Raw genomic sequence first — 26,814 nt, 5'->3', positions numbered from 1 at the left:
CCTGTTGTTTGATCCGTTGCTGCCTGTCCTGATCCTTGCCTTGCATACTGTTCTGTGAGTGATATCTGCCTGCCTTTTGACCTACCGCCTGTACCCTGACTACGACCCTGCCTGTCCTTTGCTGCTCCTGTTTGTTCCTGATTGACCCTGCCTGTACGACCATTCTCATTCTTAATAAAACGCTGCACTTGGATCTCCTGCCTGAGTCTCCATTCATAACAATTTCGTTGTGTTGTGAACTTATGTTTGCTTTGTTAATTTCGTTGTGTTGTGCACTACTGGGCCACCGTACAAAAAAAGCATAAAAAGATTTCCATTTTTAGTTGAAAAAGGTGTTGTGTAAAAAGCCCCTGAAAGTCTGCGTGAACCAGAAGCTGCAAACAACTTTTCTCCAGTGTTGTGACATATTTCCAATTGAAACTGAATATTGAATAGAGGGCAGAGCTTTACTTTAGCGCTCCTCCTCTCCATGTCTCCATGGCTTATAGCAGACGAACAGAACGGTTGCAGAGGAGTGGTTTACGCATTTTCAACCCAAGCCGTCTAACTGACGTTATCAGAAAAGGAACGCCATTCCAGACCAGAAGTAACTTTGATTAAAGATTACCGCGACAAACGTCTTTTTTCTGTTTTAAATTGCACAGATTAATTGTTTACCACAAGACCAGTAATATGCACTAACAAAGTAAATAAGGTCAATTTTGATTTCATGTGTACTTTACTCTACACATCTAGTGTAACCACACTGTCAAACCATGCTTAGATCACATGACCAGCTGAATACTACAAACAACACCCTTACAATCATGTACTTTCAGCTGAAGAATCAATTCATAATGGGAGGCAAATATGTCTGTGAATGCATTGCTAAACAAAAACATTTCTGCATGCCACTGCATCCACACCAGTAGGTGTCAGCAGGGTCCAAAATGAACACTCAACAAGCACCAAACACAAGTAAAACCTGCCTTGGATGAGTAAATAAATGTATTTAGTTGGTAACTGCAGCCTTTTACATTATTAATCAAATTTAAATGCTTGCCTGGCTCTCGCTAAATGTTAAATCAAACAAGAACCGTCATGAGTCATGACCCATGCGTCTTCCACCATCATAAATTTATCTAGGACATAATTTCTTACCTCCAGAACTCCATTTGGCAACATGTTGAGTTTTTCTCACATCAAGCCACTAAAACAAAAATAAGCAAAACAAAAATAATGTGTCATTATGTTTTCAATGGCAAGTGCAGCAGTTCCAAATGATGGAGATTGTCTCATTTCATATACAGTATGATGCAGCAAAAGACATTATCCTACACTCTATGCCACAAACATATGGGAAACTGCTAAAATAATCATGTTGTCCCAAGGACAAATATTTTCTACTGAACATAGTAATCTAAAATACAGTAAGCATTATTTATTGATGGTATATTTTCTCTATTCACTCACCAAGTTGCCACTGTTTGGTATAAAATAAATTATAGAGTGTGTAATGGTGTAAATCCTAACACCTCTGTCAATGAAAATGTATTCTGCACACCTTACAACTTGCATATAGAGCTCTACAAAACAGTCAAATATTAACAGCCAAAATAAATATTGACATTACGAACAGGGGTAAATCTAGAAAATTAAATGGTCCATAAAATAAAAATTAAGAGAAAAATGATGAAATATCTAGGAATTAAATAGGCGGAATCTAGTGCTTCTGGAAATACTTCATATGTTGTTTATATGAAAATATATTTTGGATTCAAACTGGGTCAGACGTCTCCAGATGACTCATGAACTGAACATTTTCTGAGATTTCCTGTCACCATCTGTGAATCAGAGATGATTGAAAATACTGTACAGTTTTAAAGTTTTAAAGTGTTGGCTTGACATATGGTTGTTCTTTAAGGTCAGATTATAGATCAAGTCGTTCATTATCCGTGTGCACAACAATACAAATCCACAGTTATTTTCAAAGCATCACACCATATAGAAAATAGCGAAGTACGGTCACGTCCTCTCATGTCCTTTCATCTTGTGTCAATGTTTTCTCACTACTAATGGACTGAGTTCATTGAAAACCACAACAAGATGCTTTATTTGTACTTGATAAGAAGAGATAATGATTCTGAAAGCTTATATCTCAAGGTCTTCAGAGAAATTACATGGAATGGTCTTTATTTTCTAATCACCACCAATTATCAGCAGCCGCTATCTCAACTATTAGCTCTGTAGCGGCTGTCAGCCTTGAAGCAAAGCCTAAGAGAAAAATATCAAGACAAGCTGAACATTGTTTTTGTGTTAGCAATTAATAAGATTGAACCTCGACCACAGAACTTTGGTCATCTAATATTCATGCTAAATCCTTTATATTACTGTATATTAATAATTTTGTAGAATTAAAGTGGCTTTATGTGCAGAAGAATTCAGAAACTCTTGTTATTAGCGATGGCCCTTAAAGAATTAGTTCACTTCAGAGTTTAAATTTACTCACCCCCAAGATTTTCATGTCTTTCTTTCTTCAAGAAATGAAGGTTTTTGAGTAAAACATTCCAGGATTTTTCTCCATATGGACTTCACTGGGGTTCAACGGGTTGAAGGTCCAAATGTCAGTTTCAGTGCAGCTTCAAAGAGCTCTACATGATCCTAGACGAGGAATAAGAGTCTTATCTAGAGAAATGATGGTTCATTTTCTTAAAAAAATAAAAATAAATAAAAATGTATAAACTTTATAACCACAAATGCTTGTCTTGCACTGATCTGAGATGAGGCATGTATTACGTAATCATGTCGGAAAGGTCACACGTGACGTAGGTAGATGTACCGCAGTAGGGCGAATGACTCCATCTCATTTTCTCCTCCAACTTGAATTTTTTTTTCCTGTAAAGGCCGGTTGACTTAGTCTTTGCACGTTCATTTTGTAAACAATTGCTCTGTAATTCTGCCTGTAATGTGTGGCGCATCACAGAGCCGTGCAGGATGAGCATTCGTGTTTAAAAAGTTTATACATTTTTATTTATTTTTTTAGAAAATGACCAATCGTTTTGCTAGATTAGACCCTTATTCCTCGTCTGGGATCATGTAGAGCTCTTTGAAGCTGCACTGAAACTGACATTTGGACCTTCAACCTGTTGGTAACTGTTGAAGTCCACTATATGGAGAAAAATCCTGGAACATTTTCCTCAAAAACCTTAATTTCTTTTCTAAAGTGAACTAACCCTTTAAGTAAACTGAAGCTAGCAACATATAAACGTACAAGAGACTGAACATGATTCAATGCCCCGATATACACACAGCTTTTCGCTTAAAAGTAAAAAGTTGGAAAGTTGGAAACTGTTCACGAACATCCCGACACGGTTCACGCTGCTGAAAGTGACATTTAGGGTGCGTTCACACTTGTAGTTCGGTTCGTTTGGTTCATTTGGTCCGGACCAAAGAAGAAAAAAAAACATTTAGTCCTGGTCCGGTTAGCGTTCAGATTGGCAATTTTATCACCGAACCTTAAGGCACAGGGATACATTCATAACATGATTGGTCGGATTTTATAACGTATTATGCCTATTTTGAGACGGAACTTACCATCCAAAACAATGCTGTGTGCTGAGGTAAATGCGCTCGTTGTGTGTGTGTAGCCTGCATGTGATGGTATTTTGGCCAGCTGGGAACTCTTGAAGCGCTTATAAAATGTGTAAAGTAGTCAAAACACCGGCGGGAATCCATCCGTCACGTACACAAACAATCTAATGCGTGGAGACGCGCGTCTGATGCATGTGATGGGAAAACTCACGTCTATGACGAGAAAAATCGACATGCGTGATGATTCTGTCCTTTTTAGGGTCTCGTCTTCCTGTTTTTGGTTCGGTTACATGTCTTTGTTCCGTGTTGCGTTCATATATCATTCGAACCGCACCAGAGTTCGTTTGGAAGCTGGTTTGGTGCGCACGAGGGTTCGGATGGCAGCATTCACACATGTTCAAATGAACCGCACTAACCGAGCGATCGCACCAGGGTTCGTTTTAATCGAACCAAACATGACAAGTGTGGATGCACCCAGATGAATATATAGATGAATATGTGCTGTGTGCTTTCCTCGCAATAACAAAATAAACACAACAAAAATGACAGTGGTGAGAAAACAGCAGTTCAGAAAGCACCTGATCGCTGTTGGCACCAGCTCTGCAATTCACCAGCATCATGATGATAGAAGAGGAAATAAAATTACTCTGTTACGATTAATTATAAAGTATATTTGAGACTATATAGATCTTGCTGTGTGAGACTATAGTTTGAATTAATCGCTTCACATCGACAGTACAGAATAGCTCTTTCGGCATTATCCTGAACATCCTATAAACATTAACTTCATGTGTCATTGAACGGAAGAGAGGCTTTTGGGAGCAAAAACGTCACAAAATTTTGATATTCCTGGCGAAAACGCCCGAGTCCTTCACATAAAAATCAGGCAACCTACACTATAAAAAATCCTGGGTTAAAAACAATCCAAGTTGGGTTAAAAATGAACAAACCCAGCAGTTGGGTTAAATGTTTGTTTATGTAAATTAAAAATCAGACATATAATTATTAGAGGCAACAATAATAATCAAAAGGTGAACATTTATTAATAAGCAATATAATAAGTGGTTATTGTTTGTTTATTATTCATTAAACATATTAATAAATGTTAATTTCCAACATACTTTGCGTTTATTTTAAGCAAGCAATACAGTCATTTTTAAACAATAGTTGAGTTAAATAAAACTACCCAACCGCTGGGTCAAAACAACAAATTCGCTGGGTTTGTCCAATTTCAACCCAACTTGGGTTGTTTTTAACCCAGCATTTTTTAAAGAGTAAGAAGTCAAGGAAGGTCTCATTTTTTTTACAAGCTACTCCCACATTGGCAATAAAAAAGTGATTAATACAAGAAAATTGTATAGCCCTTTTAACTTACACTCTAAAAAATGCTGGGTTAAAAACAACCCAAGTTGGGTTGAAAATGGACAAACCCAGCGATTGGGTTAAATGTTTGCTCAACCTGCTGGGTAGTTTTATTTAAACCAACTATTGTTTAAAAATTGCTATATGGCTAGCTTAAAATGAACCCAAAATAGTTGGGAAATTAAAAACCAGATGCAATTAGAGAAAACAATAATAGACAAAAGGTGAATGCTTATTAATTTAGCTTTAATATTTTATTAATTTATTTTATATTATATATATTATATATAATATATATATATTATATATATTATATATTTTATAAATTTAATAGTTTAATAGTTTATTAATATACATTTATTAATAAGCAATTTAATAAATGTTTATTGTTTAATAATTATTCATTGAACATTAATAAATGTTCATTTCCAACATACTTTGGGTTAATTTTAATGAAGCAATACAGTAATTTTTAAACAATAGTTGAGTTAAATAAAACTACCCAGCAGGTTGGGCAAACATTTAACCCTACCGCTGGGTTAAAACAACCCAATCGCTGGGTTTGTCCATTTTCAACCCAACTTAAACTACCATAAATGAATGACGCAATCGTGTGTTTAATCACAGAACTTTGGACTAATAGAATAAAGTTGTATGACAGTGTTGAATTTGTTTGCAATGCAATTCAGTAGATTCCACCTTCACTCAGCACTATTCAAATTCTAATTCAAATTCAACATCATGTGGGGGAAAAAAACTGTTACACAAAGACAAAATTCTGTGGGAAAAAAATCTTGTTAAACAGAGACAAAATCCTGTACTCAAAATCAAACTCATGAATGAGACCCACTTCCTCGTCGATTCTGAATTGTACACACATTCACACTCACCTCATGGCTTTTTCCACAGAGGCTCGGTGATGTTGCCAGGGTGATCATATCAGCATTTCCACGGTTCTGTGTGTAGCTGTGGGAGTTTGAGGACTCATTGATGATCAAAAGAGCTCTTGACTGACAGAAGACTTCATCTGAGTCCTTGTACGCACATCCATCGCCTACAGTGACAGCAAAGAATGATTCTCCTTGTATTGTACATGTTTTGTAGTGATAATTAGCATCTGAGCAGTGCTAGCAAACAAGCCCATTCCCCAGAGAAACAACACTGCAGTATTTACGGTTTTACATCTGCCTAAAGTTGCATTTCCAAAATAAACACATTGCTTTAACCGACATATGGGCCTTTTGGGCTTAATGTGAAATAATTTTGACAAAAAAGAAGCACAGCTCAAGCGATCACATTTGTCATGCAATATGCAACATAGAGGCAACATAAGCCACACTTCAGTGCAATGGTTCTCATTTGGTTTTGAATTTTGCATTAGGACAGTACCAACACAGTTCCAAAATTGCTTATCGAATGTAAAGAAAATTAGCAATAAATCAAACAGTGGTGAAAATCAAGTTTTTAATGTTGATTATATGTCTATGTGGTGTTTTAATATGCTGTGCAAATTCATGTCAACACCATTGTTGAGTATTTTCTCCTTAAAATTGCAGTGGAAAAAAAGACTCGCTGGTATCTGTGACATCACAAACTACCTTGTAAACATTCACATCAACGTGCCGGCGGGTTTTAGCATATCATTAGCAGTGAACTAGCAGGGGAGTCTCAAGAGAAGCCAGGTTATAGATCTTTCTGTTGACATGAAAAATCATGTATATTTAGCAATATGGTGGGTGTATGATGTATATTACGATGTTATGATGAACATTATATCTTTCTGAGTTGTTAAAAGTGTTTGTAAGGATGCTGATTGTTAGAAGGCAGCTGTTTGACTCTGACATGGTGAACGGGAGCATGGTTTGTGTAACATTAGCAACACATTATTAGCCGTTTGATAACATAGTCAAGCAAAAGGCTAATCATATTAACTAGCGTTATGTGTCCAATATTGTAAAGAGCGAGATCTCTGAGCTGAGCGAGTGGGGGCGGGGCTAATTTGCATATTCATTGACCCGCGTATATGAAATGAGGCAAAGGTGCAAGCTATTAAGGCATGTAGAAAATTTTACACAGGAAAAAAAAAAAACATTTAAATATGTCATTGTGGTGACTCAAATATGAGTTTTAAGGGATAAAATTATTGACTACAGGGAGACTTTAATACTAACCCAAATTGCACAGGCCAAACAAAATGCAAAATGATTCACATGGCCAAGACTGAGTAAGAAAACCCAGAGTTTTGTAAGTTCATAAACAAGTGTGACGTACAACCCAACACACAGAACAAGCACTAATATTGAATTAGGATTAGTCATATTACCAAACAACAGGTCTATTATCACCAAAATACCATGTGTGATGGATGCAAGGCCTTTCAACTTCAACACCAACAACAAATATGTGAGTCTGTCCTTTTAAATGTTGATGTTTATTTTGATATTCTAACTATGGATGACTATAGTTATTCGTATTTAGCATTACTTTCAATATCCAAATGAGAAGCTTTTCTGTGAACACTGTGTTTGGATCATGAAATCCAAGGACTCTTGAAAATTTAAAATGGCTGGTTTAATTCACTTACTGTGATTCTCTGAACACATTTCACATTATAATCCAGAGTGAACATTGCACTGGAGCAAAAGCTCTCAACTGCCTACACAGAGGCCATGAATCACAACTCAGACATGTCAGGTGTAAATAGGCTGGTCATCAGTGAGTTTCACTCAGTTTGTGATTCTCAGGCTGTGATTGGTGGAATGCTGTGATGGGGCGGAGCTTGAGGTGAAACACCTGTTTACCTGCTTCAAGCAAGAGTGAGAGTTGAGTACAAGAAACCGCAAAGAAAACAGCTGATAGGACAACTGTGTTTGTTGGATTATTCTGAAATTGGTTGCTCCATTGAGAGGTAATTTTATTTTTTGAGTTTACATGAGCTTTATATGAATAACAAAAGAACCAGAGCTTGTTGTGAAGTTGGTTGTGATGGGAAGAACTGAAGTTTGGACTTTGCTCTTTAAAAGAGCAAACAGAAATGAGATCCTTGCCTTCTCTGACCTCCATTAATTAGTTTTTCTGGCTTTTTTAAATTCTTATGAGACAGAAATGATTATTGCAGACCGTCAGTAAGGTTCATTGAATCAAAAGCTGCATTCAGTTTTGACAGGACAAGTTTTAATTACTGTGTGTTTTATTGGCAGCTACGCTGGCACATGATTTGTTCCTTAAATGATTTATGGACACACTGATAAGAATCATAGTTTCGGTGTTTTGAGATGTAAAACCATTTCCTTTTTATTGTGTTTCTCTTTGATAACTCCACCTGGTGTTTCAAACATTATAATATTTATGAAAATATATGATAGGCGACAGTGTTTGAGAGTTTTGGATTTGTCACACTTGTCATTTGATAGTGCACAGTTTCTGTTTCGAAATGTTTGTTTTGAATTAATGTTGTGTAAAAAAAAATACTTTTTAAATTAATTTAAGTATATTTAAATATTATTATTTTATTAAAATTGTATTTTACATATTACATATTTTATTTTTCTTTGTTTAAATCTAGATATCTAGATATCAATCTGGCAAATATAGCATTCCAACAGTAACTGAAGAGACACACACAAAACAATACATTTTGTATTTTCTCTTTAGTGAATTTGATAAAAGTGAACTTTTTATATAAATGTATTTATCTTATATTATTATTTCTTATAAATAATCATATTTTTTTTGTAAAATTATATAAATCAGTATCAGTATTGGCCTTTAAAAATATATCTGGTCACTTCTATCAAAATACATTTTTAATTAATTTAAGTATATTTAATTATTATTATTAATGTATTATTTTATTTTGTTTTTTTGTTGTTGTTTGTTTTGTTTTGTTGTTTTGTTTTGTTTTGTTTTGTTTTGTTTTGTTTTGTTTTGTTTTGTTTTGTTTTGTTTTGTTTTGTTTTGTTTTGTTTTGTTTTGTTGAAATAGTGGATCAATCTGGCAAATATAGCATTCCAACAAGTAACTGAAGAGACACAATAAAAATACATACTGTATTTTCTCTTTAGTACATTTTTAAATTTATTTATTTATTTATTTATTTTATTTTTTTTAAGTCTGGATAGTGGATCAATCTGCCAATTATAGCATTCCAACACTCTTAAACATGAAGAACTAAATAAAAATACATACTGTATTTTCTCTTTAGTGAATTTTAAATTGACTTTATTTCAATTTATCATTATTTCTTATATTATTATACTTTTTTATTGAATATAGCATTATATAAATCGGCCTTTAAATATAAATTATATATATATATATATATATATATATCTGATCACTTCTGTCAGATACAAGTCCATCCACGGTTGCTGATTTAATTTTTTCTGTGCCATATTTGTTGACATTTCTCCTTTACTACTTCAGAGTGATTAATGATTCATTTTTACACTTTTGAATTGAAACTCGAGACTTTCTCATTCCGTTTGAGCTAAAATGACATTTGAATTTGTCATACGTGAGACCCTTATCAGAATCAAATGAATCACACTTGCAAATGAGGTGTCCAGTCAGCTAAGGGACAATGACAGGCTGTGCTCTCTCTCTCTCTTTTTTTCTTTCAGGTTTTCAGTTAGAAGTTGACATTTGGCTATGAGCAAGTCCTGGATCAACTTACAGCTAGCTGCATTATACATCATTGCAGCGTGTCTAAATCATGCAGGTGTGTGAAATACTTGTCTTTTTTATTTATTTATTTAACAGTCTCTTTGATGGTTTTCTGCATTAAAGGTCACTTTCTCTTCACTTTGTGTGGGCTGTATCGAGTTTCCACGGCAGTGTGACCATGTTATGCATAAATTAACCCTGCATATTAAGAAGTTGCACTGGCCTCCCACTCCACTTTATGGAAATTCAATCTCTGAATATTACTGCTTCTGAGTTTCAGTTTAATGCCTTTGCATTAGAATTTCAGACTTCTAAAGAAGAAGCAGATGTAGTGTGCACAAAACAATAGTTTATTATGTGTGAACACGATTTGCATCGTATTAAGTGCAATGAAATTATAGAGCATGAAAATGCATGATTTTTGACCATATATCAACGGGTTTAGCCAAGCGGTGTTGCTCAACACATTCATGCTTGGACTGTTTTTATTCCAGCTGAGAGAGGCGATCCGTAAATCACAGACACTCCCTGCGTTTTGTGTGAAAGTGCAATACTAACAGGGATGACACAGTCGTCTGACATGTTCTGTTGTTGTGGTGGTGCAAAAAAACAAGACAAGCCCGACAATCTGTAGCATTTAAAGAAAAAAAAAAAAATGGATGCCCCTAGCGAGGATTGCTCATCTGTAATCAAGGCAGTTGTCTGTGAATTTGAGGCACAGATTGTGACAGGAAGATCTGAGGAAAGGAGAGTACATCAGTTCACGTTGCACAGATCGCCTAATTGTTGTTTCAGGTATTGTGTCTTCACGTTCAGTTTCTGATGACAGTAATTATAACATTATAATATTGCGTAATTCCCTAAAAAAAAGTAACTAATTGCGTTACTTAGTTATTTGCATTACTTTGTCTCATCTGGGCCATCTTGGTTTTTTTTTATAACAACAAAAAAGTTCTATTTTTGCTACACTGTAAAAAATGCTGTTCTTACTTAGAGTTTTTGTCTTGTTTCCAGTCCAAATATCTAAAAATTCTTAGATCAAGAAGCATTTTCTTGACAAGTGAAAATTATTTTCTTGTTTTTAGAAAAAAATAAGTCAAAATTAAGTGAGTTTTTCCTTAAAACAAGCAAAATAATCTGCCAATGGGGTAAGCAAAATCTTATTTCAAACCAAAAATAAGATATATAATCTTGTTTTCAGTTTGGATTAAGATTATTTTGCTTACCCCATTGGCTTATTATTTTACTTGTTTTAAAGGGTCATGAAACCCTAAACCAAAATTTCTGAGATTTTAACAGAGTTATGTGTGTTGAACACCATTGAAGACAATGTTAGCATCTGTTAGATTTAATAGTAGGGGGGAAATGGTTAAATTTTAGTTTTTATACGCTATTTTCGTCTTCCGGGTTTAAAATCTTCATCCTGTCCACGTCACAGGCTGTAACGTGGCAGAGCACGATAGTGCTTTGATGACTCATCGGTGTTTCATAATTATTAACGAGACTGAGTTTTTTATCCAATGAGAAAACACTTTCTTAATTATTCATGACACCACGTGGATCTTTCCAATGACGAGGACGGTTAACGGCACTAAACAGCGAGAGACTGACTGACTGACGGTGCGTGTCCGTTGGCGCGGAGCGAGCAGGTAAGCGCGAGTGTTTTCGGTTCATTCCTATGGAAGTTGAGCCGCGCGTAAGTTAAATGTGACGCTCAACTTCCATATGAATGAATCTAAAAATGCTCTGGTCGCTTGCTCTGCTCCAGTCGACACGCAGCCTGACTGACTGAGCGTGTTGCAGGTTCGGCGCGTGGATCTATGCTATGTACGCAAGGTTTTTTTTTAAGCGTTTTTTTTTTTTTTTTTTTTTCAAATATATGCATGTATAGTGTGTATATAAACAACTATATATTTTATAATGACTGTAATTACACATGTACATTAATATGTTTTAAATAGAATTACGATTACTGTAGGATAAATGTAGCAGGGCATTCAGTAACCCTTGAAAAGACAAAAATAAAGTGTCAGTGTATTTCATTAGATTTTAACTTTTCCAGTTTTTTTAAAAAATGTAGTATTTCCTCATGTTTTACCACTGATTTTTAGTGACAGTCGATATGCATGGGCTAACTGGCGATGAGTTTCCCCCCTCTCTTCTCCTCTCCTCTCCCCTCTTCTCACAGCCACCACGCCCATTTAAGTTGCATTTTTCAAAAAGATTGTGAGCTAGACTTGAGCGGAAAGAGGGGGGTTTCATGACCCTTTAAGGACTTTGACTTTTGACTTTTATTTTCTTGTTTTTAGAAAAAAATACTTCTTGATCTAAGAATTTTTAGATATTTTGACTAGAAACAAGACAAAAACTCTAAGAACAGCATTTTTTGCAGTGCAAATGTAAAGGCCATTTCACACCAAAAGTGCAAAAATAAGCCAAGCAAAAGGCAAATTCACACCTGTACAGTAGAGGGCGCAGCTCAAACAAACCTTTCAGCTGTTCTGCCATTCTGGATCGCAGAAGAATAGGATGCAGGAGAAGTACTTGTTGGAAATGAACATTTATTAATATGTTTAATAAATTAACATTTAACCCAACCACTGGGTTTGTCCATTTTCAAACAACATGGGTTGTTTTTAACCCAGCTTTTTTTTTTTTTTTTAGAGTTTACACATAATATAGAATGTACCATATTTATTGAAATATTCTGCTAGGTGCCACCATCTGTGGAAAACATTTTCCAGTGATCATGGCTCAAGTAATTCATCAAATATGGGAGAAGAAAGTTATTACTGGCCAAATATCCAGAAGCACCCTGCAAGTGCACTTTCAGCATTTTAAAAGAGCTGATGGATGGTGTCTGGATCAGTGGAGTGATGCTGTACAGTCCAAATTGCAGCAGTCTGTATCATCCTCCACACAACCAACACTCAGAATCAACCCACAAGATTGAAGCATGGGAATTGCACTTAGCAGATTTTCTAGCACAGACAGAACGTGTAGATAAATGGCACTATTAGCAACATTGATTCATTATAGCAAATCCCCCTCTCCATCCCTTTTTAAAAGTGCATCATGGAAAACAGGACTGTTTGTGCTCTTTTGAAATAAATGGTGCCGTTTCATTCCTTCCTCAGACCAATCACTGAAATTAAGCTGCAAAAATGGTTTCTTCAGAAATCGTCACAAATATGAGCACATTAATCAAAAGGTTAATGAGTATTCATCATCTTGGAGGTGTCATTGACATGCATTTCTCATGCAAAGATGTTAGCCAATCATAACAGAGCTAATTTACATATTAAATGTGCAGTTGACAAACTGAAAAGCTCGTTTAATTTGCATTATAAACAAAATTGCCATTGATTTTGGTGCGGGGGACCTTGACTAAGTTTCAGAGAGAAAATGCAACACAAAATTCAATTCAATTCAATGGGCAAAAACTGGTTGTTACCTGGTGAGCCGTGGCCCAAACATGGTTGAGAAATCAGTTCTGATTGGATATATTATGCAAATAATACAATGCAACAAACCATATAGTCATGAGTAGTATAGATAGCACAATAAAAAGGCTTATTGACTAGTTAGGAACCAAACCAAATGAAATTCAATTGAATATGACCTATGATAGGGGGGTTGGTTGGGCAAGACAGGTGTTTTTAAAATGAATGGTCATTAATGAATTATTCTGTATCTCTCTCTGTGAACCTTTAGCTCTTACGTGGGCTATACAGGTGACGTCCACAGGACCACAGACGATCAAGAAAGCCCAGGGGGAGAGTGTTTCTTTGGGATGCACGTACACTCTGGACGCAGCAGATGTCGGAGACCTGGACATTGAGTGGACAGTCGTCAGTCAAGACATGACCCAGAAAGATGAGCTGGTGAGAGGCCACTGAGAATACAAAATAGAGTTTAAAGATGGATATTTTTTACTTTATCTTATTATTTTAATATGTTCCTTGAGGTCCACTTATAATGTCCATACAAACAAATATATATGCAGAAAAAGTATTATTTTTAACTCATTCTGTCCCTCTGTCTGAAATTATCCATTTTTAAGGCGTGTCTGTAAACGGTCACTGGCTAAAGTAATTGCATAGGAAAAATATCAATGCCCGCTCGCTATTGCACGTGAGTAAGGGTACGTTTACACAACAATGTACTAAAAACTGTTTTTTTTTATTTTTCCTTTGCATCTTTTGTATAGAGATAACATTGTTAAAATGATCCCTGTTCAAACGGATCCATGAAAATGACTAAAAATGCTGTATTGTTCATGCCAGGCCAGTAGTTGGCGATGTCACTTTGTAAAGAAACACTGCGCACCTACTGTATAGACTAACCACGTAATACACGTGCATGACGTCACCATTTTCATTCACCACTGTTTGTGCTTTTGTAGTTTACACTGAGACTTCCACTTTTAAACTTGTTTTGAAAAGTTTGCATTTTCAGGCGTTGATGTGTAAATGAACAGCCAAAACACATAAGTTTTCGGTTTTTAGTTGAAAACCCTAAGTGATTTGAAAACACAAAAAAGCATTATTAAATTATTTACTTAAAGGGACCTATATGTCAAAAGCTCAAGAAAAATTTGACGTCTCATGTCATGACCTCTTCAAACCACATTCTCATCTTGTATTGATGCTCGGGTTGGCTTTTAGCATCTTTAAGAAATAGCAAAAAAATAATAATAATTCAAATAGTTCCATCTTTCAAAAGCATCAGAAACAAGTATAAAGTTAATTTACTTTACCTTCTTGCCAAGGTAAAATTTCTTTGCTTTAGCTTATCTTGAAGTACAAAAATATCTAAAATTTAAAGTGCTACATTTTGAAAAATGAAAAAAATCATAAAACAATAAAATAAAAATGTAAAAATTAAACTATAAATTAAACTATATAGGCAATATATATAGGCTATATAGGCAAAGTTAATAAAAATAAATAAATAAAAAAAAAATATATATATATATATATATATATATATATATATATATATATATATATATAATATATATATATTACTACTGCTCAAAAGTGTGGGATCGGTAAGATTTTTAATGTTTTTAAAAGAAGTTTCGTCTGCTCACCAAGGGTGCATTTACTTAATTAAAAATACAGTAAAAACAGTAATATTGTGAGATATTATTACAATTTAAAATAACTGTTTTCTATTTGAAAATATTTTAAAATGTAATTTATTCCTGTGATAAAAGCTGAATTTTCAGCATCATTACTCCAGTCTTCAGTGTCACATGATCCTTCAGAAATCATTCTAATATGTCAATTTGCTGCTCAAAAAACATTTATTGTTTACAATTGTACAAAACATTTGTGTACAATTTTTTTTTTCAGGATTATTTGAGGAATAGAAAGTTCAAAAGAACAGTGTTTATCTGAAATCTAATCTTTTGTAACATTATAAATGTCTTTACTTTTGATTGATTTAATGCATCCTTGCTGAATAAAAGTTTTAATTTCTTTAATTTCTTTTTAAAAAAATAAAAATTCTTACTGACCCCAAACTTTTGAACGGTAGTGGATAATCTTACAAAAGCTTTGTATTTCAGATAAATGCTGTTCTTTTGAACTTTCTATGCATGAAGAAATCCTGAAAGAAAAAAAAGTACACAACTGTTTTCAACATTGAAAATAACAACAAATATTTCTTGAGGAACAAATCAGCATATTAGAATGATTTCTGAAGGATCATGTGACACTGAAGAATCACAGGAATAAATTACTATGTAAAATATATTCAAATAGAAAACAGTTATTTTAAATTGTTTGAGTGAGCATACAAAACTTTTTTTAAAAACATCAAACTTTTGAGCGGTAGTGTATATATATGTAATAACAAAAAAGAAAATATGAAATTAAACAAATATAAAAACAAACAAAAAAATAAAAAAATTATATAATTACAATATTACACTGTAAAAAAAAATATTTTTGGAAGATTGTTTGAGTATGTATTACGAGAAATACTATTTCAGTTTTCTACTTCAAAATTTCAAGTTTAATTATATTTTTTACATGCTCTTTCTTTGTAATTGTTTGTAAAAATTTACTAGCATTTTCTGAGTGAAAATTCTTTCTACATCCATTTTTACTAAAATAACCCTCATATTACACGAAAGACACTATGGAACATGTGTTACGCTGCAAGACCCTTTAAAATGAACTACTGAAGGAATAAAGGTGATTTTAACAATGCAAAGAATGCATGCTGTGCAGCTTTTCTTGACGTAAAACATCTGGTGTTTTCTTGATAAGACAAGAATGTTTTCTCAGCTCCATGGTGATGCTCAGCTACACCTGATCAATCTTATCATCTAAATGGATTTATTTTGTAATTTCCTCCCATTTCTCCCTTGTCCAGACTACTTAACCTCAGGCTTTTCAGGGATGTCAGTGGAGATTCAGAGAAATCTGTGCGTATGGTGTAGACTATTAGAGGCTCCGTCTTAATGACGGCGGGTGGTAATACCTGTTATGTTAGATAAGGCTCACTTGTCCACAGTCTCACTGAGCTTCTCTCTGACTGTCTGACAGATCTTATCCTACACGGGAGGGAAACAGTATCAGCTAGGAAACCCAGACCTGATGAGTCGCATGAAGTTTGTCGGCGACCCGAGCCGCGGCGATGCTACAATCACCTTCTCCACCCTCAAGGTCTCGGACACATCCACGTACCAGTGCAAAGTGAAGAAGACACCGGGCATCGACTCAAGGAAAGTCACTTTAGTGGTGCTTGGTGAGGATGTGCACAAATTCTTTCTCTGCTGACTGGCTCAGACAATCTCATCGAGCTGCTGGGTTTCTGTTTTACCGGTTCTCTCCACCCTAGCATGTCCCTTTCACCCAGTTGTTCACGATGACATGACTGGAATGGCAGGTGGGGTGGACGCTCTTTGTTCACGCCTGCCTTCTGTTTTCCTCTATTAACCTCAGCCCAACCCCGCCACCTCGTCTGTCCAGAGACTCAATGATTTCCGCTTTCTTGGAAAACTCTGGCTCAGTGCTGTGAGCCTTTAAAGGATTAGTTCACTTTCAAATGAAAATTACTCCAGGCTTTACTCACCCTCAAGCCATCCTAAGTGTATATTACTTTCTTCTTTCTGATGAAAATAATCAGAGATATTTTAATAAATCATTTTTCTTTATCACCAGTTGCTCGCAAAATTATGGACAATGATTCACAAATCACGTGCATCATTTCCCATGATAATAAAATTAAGTATATTATTAAAGGTGCCATCGAATTGAAAATTGAATTGATCTTGGCATAGTTGAATAACAAGAGTTCAGTACATGGTAATGACATACAGTGAGTCTCAAACTCCTTCTTATATAAATCTCATTTGTTTAAAAGACCTCCGAAGAACAGGCGAATCTCAACATAACACTGATTGTTACGTAACAGTCAGGATCATTAATATGTACGCCCCCAATATTTGCATATGCCAGCCCATGTTCAAGGCATTAGACAAGGGCAGCCAGTATTAACGTCTGGATCTGTGCACAGCTGAATCATCAGACTAGGTAACCAAGCAAGAACAATAGTGAAAAATGGCAGATGGAGCAATAATAACTGACATGATCCATGATAACATGATATTTTTAGTGATATTTGTAAATTGTCTTTCTAAATGTTTCGTTAGCATGTTGCTAATGTACTGTTAAATGTGGTTAAAGTTACCATCATTTCTTACTGTATTCATGGAGACAAGAGCCGTCGCTATTTTCATTATTAAACACTTGCAGTCTGTATAATTCATAAACACAACTTCATTCTTTATAAATCTCTTAGCCACAGAGCATATAGCCTCAAACTCATTCAGAATCAAATGCAAACAACCAAATAAATGCCATACTTATGCAATTAGACATGCTGCATGACGAACACTTTGTAAAGATCCATTTGAGGGTTATATTAGCTGTGTGAACTTTGTTTGTGCAATGATAGAGTCGAGAGCTCGGGAGGGGGCGGAGAGTGCGTGATTTAAAGGGGCCGCAGCCTGAATCAGTGCATTTCTAATTATGCCTCAAAATAGGCAGTTAAAAAAAATTCAATAAAAAAAATCTATGGGGTATTTTGAGCTGAAACTTCAGACACATTCAGGGGACACCTTAGACTTATATTACATCTTGTAAAAAAAACATTCAATGGCACCTTTAAATAAATCAGTAGCCTAAATAAACAAGTAACAAGCAAACTTAAACGTGTTTGCTTAATTTCTTTAAATAATTTGCTGATGCAGAAAGACTCGATTTTCTCAAGGCTCAAATGTCCTTTTTAAGTAACGAAACTTCAAGTAACATTTTTGTTCTTATTTTAGTTACAACTATATCTCTGCCAAGTGCTGGACAATATATTGATATATTTTTTGGCCATTCAGTTTAATAAATGTGACTCTAATTTCATGACTTGCAAGTATGAGAGTGTCAACAGGAAATTGTATTCCCAAACGTTTTTATTTCCTTAAATGTGATGCCTTTCTGTGTGAAATATAAAGTAGGACTCGATTTTATCTAATTAGATGGAAAGCTGGTGTTTTACAGCAGAATGTAGTCAGACCTGATTGTGAAAGATATCACTACTGTAGCTATCCAAGACAGAAAATAAAAGTAACTTAATGTAACATAAAATGTAAAATTCTAGTGCCTGCAAGGCATATTTCATGTATTTGTTTAAAAATTATTTTAAAAATGAACACACTTTGTTACTTAAAAAAGTAACTAAAAAGTAAAGTAACTTTTGTGGTTTAAAAAGTAATTCCTTTTCCAATACTATCATTACTTTTCCAATACACATTATTATTAAAAAGTAAAAATATTAAATTAATAGCTCTCGCAGTCTCCATGCATCAGCCATGTGATTTTGTCCATGACCTCTGATTCTTTTTCTTTTGGTCTCTTTCAGTACGACCTTCATCCCCTAAATGCTGGGTGGAAGGTAGCGAGGAGAAGGGCGGAACCGTTTCGCTCCGCTGCAAATCCTCCCAGGGATCATCACCTCTAAAATATGCATGGACAAAGGAAGGTGGAAACATGCCACCAACCGCAACACAGAGTGAGTCTCCACCCAGGTCTAGCGCCACACTACTCAGCACATACTTGAAGTGAGAGCTTAATATTCGGTCCCGCTTGAATAACCTGTAGCTTCAGGCCTGTGTGTTGTAAAGCCAGCTGCTGTAGATGAAAACAAAAACATTTCTTGAGCCTCATAGCAACCAAACAAGTTTTGCTGTGTGCAATCTGCCGTAAACGACACTGCCGGGCCTTTCGCAATGGCTGCACATTCTGAATGACTCTTTTGTTTGAAGGTCCCCTGACAGGAGAGCTGCTGATCAGAAACCACAGCGAGAGCTACACGGGGAAGTACATTTGTGAGGTCAGCAATGAAGTAGGCGCAGAACGCTGCACATACGCCCTTCAAGCTTATAACCGTAAGTATGGGTGGATCCACAAAGTATTTGCACAACAAAGACACACTTGATGTCTGATTGTCAGTGCATTACATAACGGCATGTCAAATTTATCTGACAGGAAGCAAGCACAGAAATTTCACAAACGTATTCATTATCAAAGAGAATTAAACCTGCAGTTACTCTGCAAGGACACCTGTGTAAGTTTTTGAGTCTCTTGTGCTCACCAAGGCTGCATTAATTTGATTAAAAATGCAGTAATGATGTGAAATATTATTGCAATTTCTTTTTAAAAATATTTTAAAATATAATTTATTCTTGTGATCAAAGCTGAATTTTCAGCATCGTTACTCCAGTCTTCAGTGTCACATGATCCTTCAGAAATCATTCTGATGCAACATTTCTGATTATTATCAGTGTTGAAAACAGTTGAGCCGATTAATATTATTGTGGAAACTATTATATGCTACAATTCAAAGGTTTTGGGTAAGTAAGGTTTAAAAAAAGAGAGAAGATATTAATACTTGTATTCAACAAGGATGCATTACATTAATCAAAAGTGACATTAAAGACATTTATGATGTTACGTAAGATTTGTATTCCAAATAAATGCTGTTCATTTAACTTTATATTCATCAAAAATCCTGAAATAAAATGTATCATGGTTTCCACAAAACATTAAGCATGCAGCAAAATAAATAAAAATCATTATTAATAATTGAGCACCAAAATAACTGATGATAATTTCGGAGCAAATCATCATATTAGAATGATTTCTGAAGGATCATGTGACACTGAAGATGCTGAAAATTCAGCTTTGATCACAAGAATAAATGACATTTTTAAATATATTTAATTAGAAAACATTTTTTTATTGTAATAATATTTCACAATATTACTGTTTTTACTGTATTTTTGATTAAATAAATGTAGCCCTGGTGAGCAGAAGAGACACTTTCAAAAACATCAAAACCGGTATAAGTGCACATCCACTAAAAATCATCAAAAACACCAGCTGATTTAAAGATTTCGTGCAAAAAAAAATGGAAGTTGGTGAAGAAAAAAGTTCCTGAGGCCTTTGAGACATTTTTAATCTATTACTTTAAGTGTCCAAACACTTGAATGGTAGTTATTTGCATGTAAGAGTCTCTTTATGCTTATTAAAGAGAAATCAAGAAATCCAGTCATCCTCCTGTGTATTCAGCATGTTTCAGTTCAGGGTTCATATATTATATGTGTTTATGAAGGCCATTATGCAGTATGTGTCCTTGTACAAATTATCCAGACTCACTCAACAAAGCATTATTTTCTTTTGTGCATATTATTTTGATGAACCTAGATGATTTTGTAAGGCGTTTGAAGCCTTTCAGATGAACTTTTTCCTCAGTGAGCGTGAGATAACCTACTGTCTTTTATCGGAATCTTATCTCTAGCAACCAATAAAGTGGGAGTGATTGTGGGAGCTGTGATTGGTGCTTTGCTGCTGCTGCTCCTCCTCCTGTTGCTGATCTGGCTTCTGATTTGCTGTTGCAACAAGCGGCGCTATGAAAAAGAGGTTGCCAATGAGATCAGGTAAGATATTGCTGGTCGTATATCCGAGTGAAACGGATTATTGAAAAGGAAAGAATTTAAGGTTGGGACCTGGTTCTATGCATCAGTTGTTGATTGGATTTTGAGATGTGGGCGTTTGCTCTCAACAAATGGAGGCAGATGAACATGAGCTTACAGAGGCGGAGGTTAAGTGGACTAAATGCTTGGACAAGTCCTGCATACATGATCAGAGAAAAGTGTGTCATTTTCACCAGGAGGTCAATTTTATGACATTTTGAATGAAAAATTACACGAGAAAAGATTGTTTACAATAAGATCTATAACATTTAGAAAATAGATGAGGTGCATTTTCAGTTCATGCCAATTTTAAAAGTAAAATAAAAAATCTCACAGATGTACACTAAAGGGATCACAGAGACAAGAATGTTGGACTCCTTTGACTTGAGACAGTATGCAAACACATTACACAACTACATTAGCAACCACCCACAACACCCTAGCAGCATAGTGGAAAGGTTTGCATGGGCATTTACAAGTCATAAGAATACTATTTTCAGTGGATTTTGCTAGCATTTTAGTAGATTTTCAAACTTTTTAGGAAAATATAGCCCAAAACTGTTGTTTTTGTTCCTACTATAATTGTGAAACTTAATTATCAAATGTAAAAATCCATTTTTGCTCCAAAAACTGAGTGGTTTAAATGGGAATGGCACCTCTAGGTGCTTCCACACTATGTCAGAATTACTGTAATTTTGAGTTTCTGGCATTTACAAAGTGTTCATCATGTCCTCGTAATATTACAATTTGTGGCCACACTTTAGTTTAGGGTCCAGTTCTCACAATTAACTAACTAGCAACTATGATTTTTGCCTCAGTAAACTCCTAATTACTGCTTATTACTGCGTATTGGTTAGGATTATGGGATGTAGAATATGGTCATGCAGAAAAGGCATTAATATGTGCTTTATAAGTTTCAAAAAACAGTCAATATCCCAGTAATACGCATGCTAATAAGCAACCAATTGTTAACCAATTTGTAATTACTGAGAGCTGTCCGACTTGTACCACCTGACCTGGCATTGATAGTGTTAATTCCGAACAAGACTCTCACATGTTGTCATCTCATAATTAGGATGTAGTGACAAACCGTGTATAATTTCATTGATGTCATTCGGAGTAACCAATATAAAGGGACCATTTTGGGTGTGTTCAATATCATGTGACAGGATGTGACTTCATTCAGACACCTGCAAAGGACCACATGGTCATGAAGCAAAGTAACTAACTCTCTCTTAAAGGTGCCCTCGAATGAAAAATTGAATTTATCTTGGCATGGTTAAATAACAAGAGTTCAGTACATGGAAATGACATACAGTGAGTTTCAAACTCCATTGTTTCCTCCTTCTTATGTAAACTCATTTGTTTAAAAGACTTCCGGAAAACACTCGGATCTCAACATAACACCGACTGTTACGTAACAGTCGGGGGCTCCGCCCCAATATTTGCATAATGCCAGCCCCTGTTCGACGCATTAGACAAGGAAAGGCAGTATTAACGTCTGGATCTGTGCACAGCTGAATCATCAGACTAGGTAAGCAAGCGAGAACAACAGCGAAAAATGGCAGATGGAGCAATAATAACTGACATGATCCATGATATCATGATATTTTTAGTGATATTTGTAAATTGTCTTTCTAAATGTTTCATTAGCATGTTGCTATCGTTTCTTACTGTATTCACGGAGACGAGAGCCGTTGCTATTTTCATTTTTAAACACTTGCAGTCTGTATAATGCATAAACACAACTTCATTCTTTATAAATCTCTCCAACAGTGTGTAATGTTAGCTTTAGCCACGGAGCATAGCCTCAGACTCACGCAGAATCAAACGTAACCATCTAAATAAATACTTTACTCACATAATTCGAAGCATGCATACAGCATGCATGACGAACATCCTGTAAAGATCCATTTGAGGGTTATATTAGCTGTGTGAACTTTGTTTATGCGATGAATATAGAGTCCAGAGCTTGTGTGGCAGAGGTAGCGCATCTCTTAAAGGGGCCACGCTGAAAAAAATCCATGCATAGTTAATGATGCCCCAAAATAGGCAGTTAAAAAAATTAATAAAAAAGAATCTATGGGGTATTTTGAGCTGAAACTTCACAGACACATTCAGGGGACACCTAGGACTTATATTACATCTTGTAAAAAAACAATCTAGGGCACCTTTAACTATTTGAAAAATTCATGTTTTCACTTGATCGTACGCAACATCCCGAAACATCAGGTCATTTGGTGCAACTGCTATAAAACATGGAAAATGTTGGAAAATTTTTAAAAAACTTATACTAAATATAAAATGTCTGATTGTCCTTTTGCTAGCTAGCTAGATATCAGCCTGTTAGCATTGTTTAAAAATATCGTCATTCGGTATAACCAAAAGTGTCATTCGGTAAAACTGCAATTTTAGTTAAACCCAATGATTTTTTTGGTGACACATTTTGTCCATCTTGAAAAAAAATGATGTTAATTGATTATAAAAACCACATAATCTCATTGTTAACACTTAGTAAAACTTAAAAATTAATTATATCTCCATTGTTTTTTTACACTTTTAAAAACCTTATTCATCAATAACCCACATACTTAGGATAATCACTGACAGTTTGTGAAGACCAGATTTGTCATGACAGCGGTAATAACTACATGGCATGAATGCAGCATGTCTCAACACTGGCATACTGTCTCACTACAAGCTCAAAACAAGTTTCCCTTCACCAGCGGAAGTAGCCTACATACTTTTAGTGCATTATTAAGGAATGTCTCACAATACCTGGCTGACTAATCAGCAATACAGGTACCTTTTTATTCATCAACTGCAACCACACCCAATAATAATTAACTGGATTAGCTCCAAATAGGCTAGTGTAGGCCTATGTGTGTCCTTATTTTTGCTTTTGGCTTATAAATATATATATTATAAATCAAAAAAATACATGTGGCTAACACTTTCCTCTACCGTATCTCAGGGAGGACACAGCAGCTCCGGAGAGTCGCCTGGGAAGCCGTAACTCCAGCTTCCGTTCTGGAATGAATTACCACGTCCACCCGGGCATCTATTACAGCTCTGTACAGAATGCCGATGTCATACGGGCCGGATCCGGGCGCAGCAGCACCCACACCGAACGCATCCGAGCCCAAAGGGAAGCCAGCATGCTTGCGTCTGATCACAGGCCTCCGCTCACATATGACAGCAAATACGGATACCCCGTATAACCACTGACGTGCTGTCAGGGCAAACTGCGCTGAAAAGATGCAATACCATGCAAGACCATTGCAAGATTTGAGGACATTATTACTGCACAGAAGAATATTCACATTTGTGAAGGATAGATATATGCTATTATGTGTATATATTGTGTTTTTTTTGTATGATTGTTTTATAAGTGTTTACATAGTTGTTTTGGTGAAATGTGGTCAAAACGATGAATACTAACAAGCCTTCTAATTTCTTTAGAACAATAAATTCAGTCTTTAAAGACTGAAAGTAAAAAATATAAAGTGTCATCTGACTGATTGATGTTTACTAGGGCGTTTTTTAAATTATTTTTAATGTAATTATATTTGATTTATGAAATGTAAAATATTTTTTAAAAAAAATGTGAATTCCATAATGCATTTCCCTATCATCAAAGCAGCTTTAAAGGGTTAGTTCATCCAAAAATGAAAATTCTGTCATTTGTTTATCTAGCAAATTAAGATCTTTTTGATGAAATCTGTAAGATTTCTGTCCATCCACTGACAGTCTATGAAATTGAAATTTTACTCTTCAAAAAGTTCATAAAGAGATTGTAAAACTATGAATTGAGTGGTTTAGTCCAAATTTTTTAAAGAGACTTGATTGCATTATATAATGAACATTGATCAGTGAACAGAAACAGAAGCTGAACTGAACCTGAATGATGCGCAAGAACAAACCTCTTGCTGAAGCTCAAACGTGATGTGTAACACGCGAATGAACTTCATTGGTTCTCGCACGTCAAGCGAACATGCTTGAGCTTCCATTTTCCACAACTGATGTGTGCGTTGATTGTTTATATGTGAATAAAAGCCTAAATTCAATCTGTTTGTCATAAAAAGTGTCTTTTCAGAAAATTTGGACTAAACCGCTTGATTCATATGGATTCGTTTTACATTCTCTTTTTGAGCATCATAGTGCCAGTTGCATTGCTGTCAATGGAGAGACAGAAATCTCTCAGATTTCATCAAAAATATCTTAATTTGTGTTTTCCGAAGATGAACAAAGGTCTTACAGGTGGGGAACGACATGAGGGTGAATAATTAATGACAGAGTTTTCATTTTTGGGTGAACTAACCCTTTAAGTATCTGATTGTGCAGGAAATTGTCTCTTTTTGTCCCCAAAAAGAGCTTGAGCAGTCTGAGCTGTGACACATTGGGTAGAAAGCTGTTGTTGTTGTTGTTGTTGTTGAAGAGACATGAGTGCAGCCCAGAACACATCCCGGTCCTGTTACCCCTTCAAGTCATTTTTATTTATAGCGCTTTTCAATATTTCAAACAAAGCATCTTGACAGAAAAATAATAATGTCTCAAATTCCGTGAGGTCCTCATTTGGAAGTTAAATTACAAGAAAATTATGCATTAGTGTATTTTTCTATGAACCCCCAGTGAGCAAGCCAAAGAGAGGCTGCTCACTGCAGAGCCGCGGGTGGAGCGTGAGGTCCAGCTCCCCCTCTCTGGATGTAATTTGGGCATAATGGGTGGAGCTAGAAGGTCCAACCACATCCTAATCCTACCCATCACTCTTATCCATCCAGCCATTAGATCCACAGAGGTGGAGCTGGCCTAGGTCAAGCTCAACCCATGATGTCCAGAGAGGGGAAGCTCTGCAGTGAGAACCACTTGAAGCCAAAAGTGACTGAAAAAATTCATAGGTGTTAAGAGTGGACAAAAAAATCCTGGAAGAAACCTCTACTTTCCTGTCAGTTCTCCACTATCCTAAAAATAATGCTTTAAGCATAGCCAAAGTGCTTGCGGTATCCATGCTGAAAAGCAGAGCGATGTGGCACAACAGCCAAATTTTGCACATCATTTTACAAACCAATAATTAAAATATATTTGGAATGTGTCTTGCGCCCTCTAAAGGCTGGAAGACACAGTATGGTGGCCACAGACTCCTTTTATTTTTTCATTCAGACTGTTTCCATCCAGTCAGGATATTCAAGTCACCATGAAATCAAAATGAACAATTATTGTTTTCTTATGGAATATTGCAGTATTTATAAATATTTTATTCGTGCACATGATTTTTTTTATTTATTTTTTATTTTTTTTTATTCATATGCACTCATAATCTTTAAAGTTAGCATGAAACAGAAGCTGCGATAGTCTTTTCTTCCCTATTGTAACCTATATCCGAGTGAAAAAAAAAGGATGTGACTGGATTTCCTCTTTGGGAATTGATTGGATTGTAAGAAGTTGGGCATTGCTAACTAAATGGAGACAGATCTGAATGGCAGTTTGCAGTCAGTCAGTCGTGGAGAATATAGTCCCACCCTTCACCAAAACTCACGTCATGAAGAGAACAGATGTCATTTGGAGGGAAGGTTAATGTTTTTGATTAAAGATTACAGGTGGACATGAATTGAAAAAATTATGATATACACAGATAAATCAAAAAAAAAAAAAAAAAGGATAGTTTTGCTTTCATGGTGACTTTAATTAAAATAACTTGTCTTTTGCAGTGACATTTTTTCTCTGAAGTAACGTGAGGGCGTTGCAACCTGTCACTCACATGAGATCCACCAGTAGCAAACCACAACCATCCAATCAATTCCCCATGGTCAAAATCAAGCCCCACCCCACATTTGTTTCTTGTCTGAGAAGCTGTTTCACTTGGATATACGTAAAAATAGCAAATTAACTTCCATTTCATGCCACTAATAAACATTTTGAGCTGATTTTAGAACACACACATTGTTTTTATTTGTCATGCATCTCCTAGCAACTAGATCTTTCTGTGTGAGTTTGTTGTGTTTGGAATGACTTGAAAGTCTGGCAGCGTGTGATCCTCAGTCATTTAGTGTTTGATGTCCAGTTTTTCCTGTGTAACCATTTACAAAGTTGACAAGTGTTTTAAACTTGATGTAAAATTAATTGCTGTGGATTGTATGCCAGTGATGGACATAATGATATGATATAAGAAATAT

General features: G+C 35.4%; 1 protein-coding gene across 2 annotated transcripts; it reads left to right on the top strand.

The window, feature by feature from the left end:
• Positions 1-7,685: 7,685 nt before the first annotated feature.
• vsig8b (V-set and immunoglobulin domain containing 8b) lies at positions 7,686-26,503 on the top strand. 2 transcript variants are annotated; one of them, XM_067394339.1, is made up of 8 exons: positions 7,686-7,840; positions 9,555-9,652; positions 13,312-13,481; positions 16,158-16,359; positions 18,529-18,678; positions 18,932-19,054; positions 20,467-20,605; positions 23,616-26,500. In XM_067394339.1, the coding sequence occupies exons 2-8, from the start codon at positions 9,583-9,585 to the stop codon at positions 23,860-23,862; spliced, it is 1,101 nt and encodes a 366-aa protein (XP_067250440.1). In that variant the 5' UTR covers positions 7,686-7,840; positions 9,555-9,582; the 3' UTR covers positions 23,863-26,500. The 2 variants fall into 2 exon arrangements, with proteins under 2 accessions (XP_067250440.1, XP_067250441.1); XM_067394340.1 differs by lacking the exons at positions 7,686-7,840; positions 9,555-9,652 and adding an exon at positions 11,204-11,424 and having other exon boundaries at positions 23,616-26,503.
• The last annotated feature ends 311 nt before the right edge of the window (positions 26,504-26,814 follow it).

The sequence above is a fragment of the Chanodichthys erythropterus genome, chromosome 9 (assembly GCF_024489055.1).
Source record: "Chanodichthys erythropterus isolate Z2021 chromosome 9, ASM2448905v1, whole genome shotgun sequence".
Lineage (NCBI taxonomy): Eukaryota > Metazoa > Chordata > Actinopteri > Cypriniformes > Xenocyprididae > Chanodichthys > Chanodichthys erythropterus.
The sequence above is the reverse complement of the archived record's forward strand: the minus strand, read 5'-3'. Positions and strand labels throughout refer to the sequence as shown.

What these genes read in the sequence shown, in the direction of transcription:
- vsig8b (XM_067394339.1), top strand. Translation starts at nt 9,583, where the DNA reads ATGAGCAAGTCCTGGATCAACTTACAGCTAGCTGCATTATACATCATT. An exon ending in AGCGTGTCTAAATCATGCAG is followed by an intron (nt 9,653 to 13,311) that starts GTGTGTGAAATA and finishes GTGAACCTTTAG; the next exon opens with CTCTTACGTGGGCTATACAG. An exon ending in TGACCCAGAAAGATGAGCTG is followed by an intron (nt 13,482 to 16,157) that starts GTGAGAGGCCAC and finishes ACTGTCTGACAG; the next exon opens with ATCTTATCCTACACGGGAGG.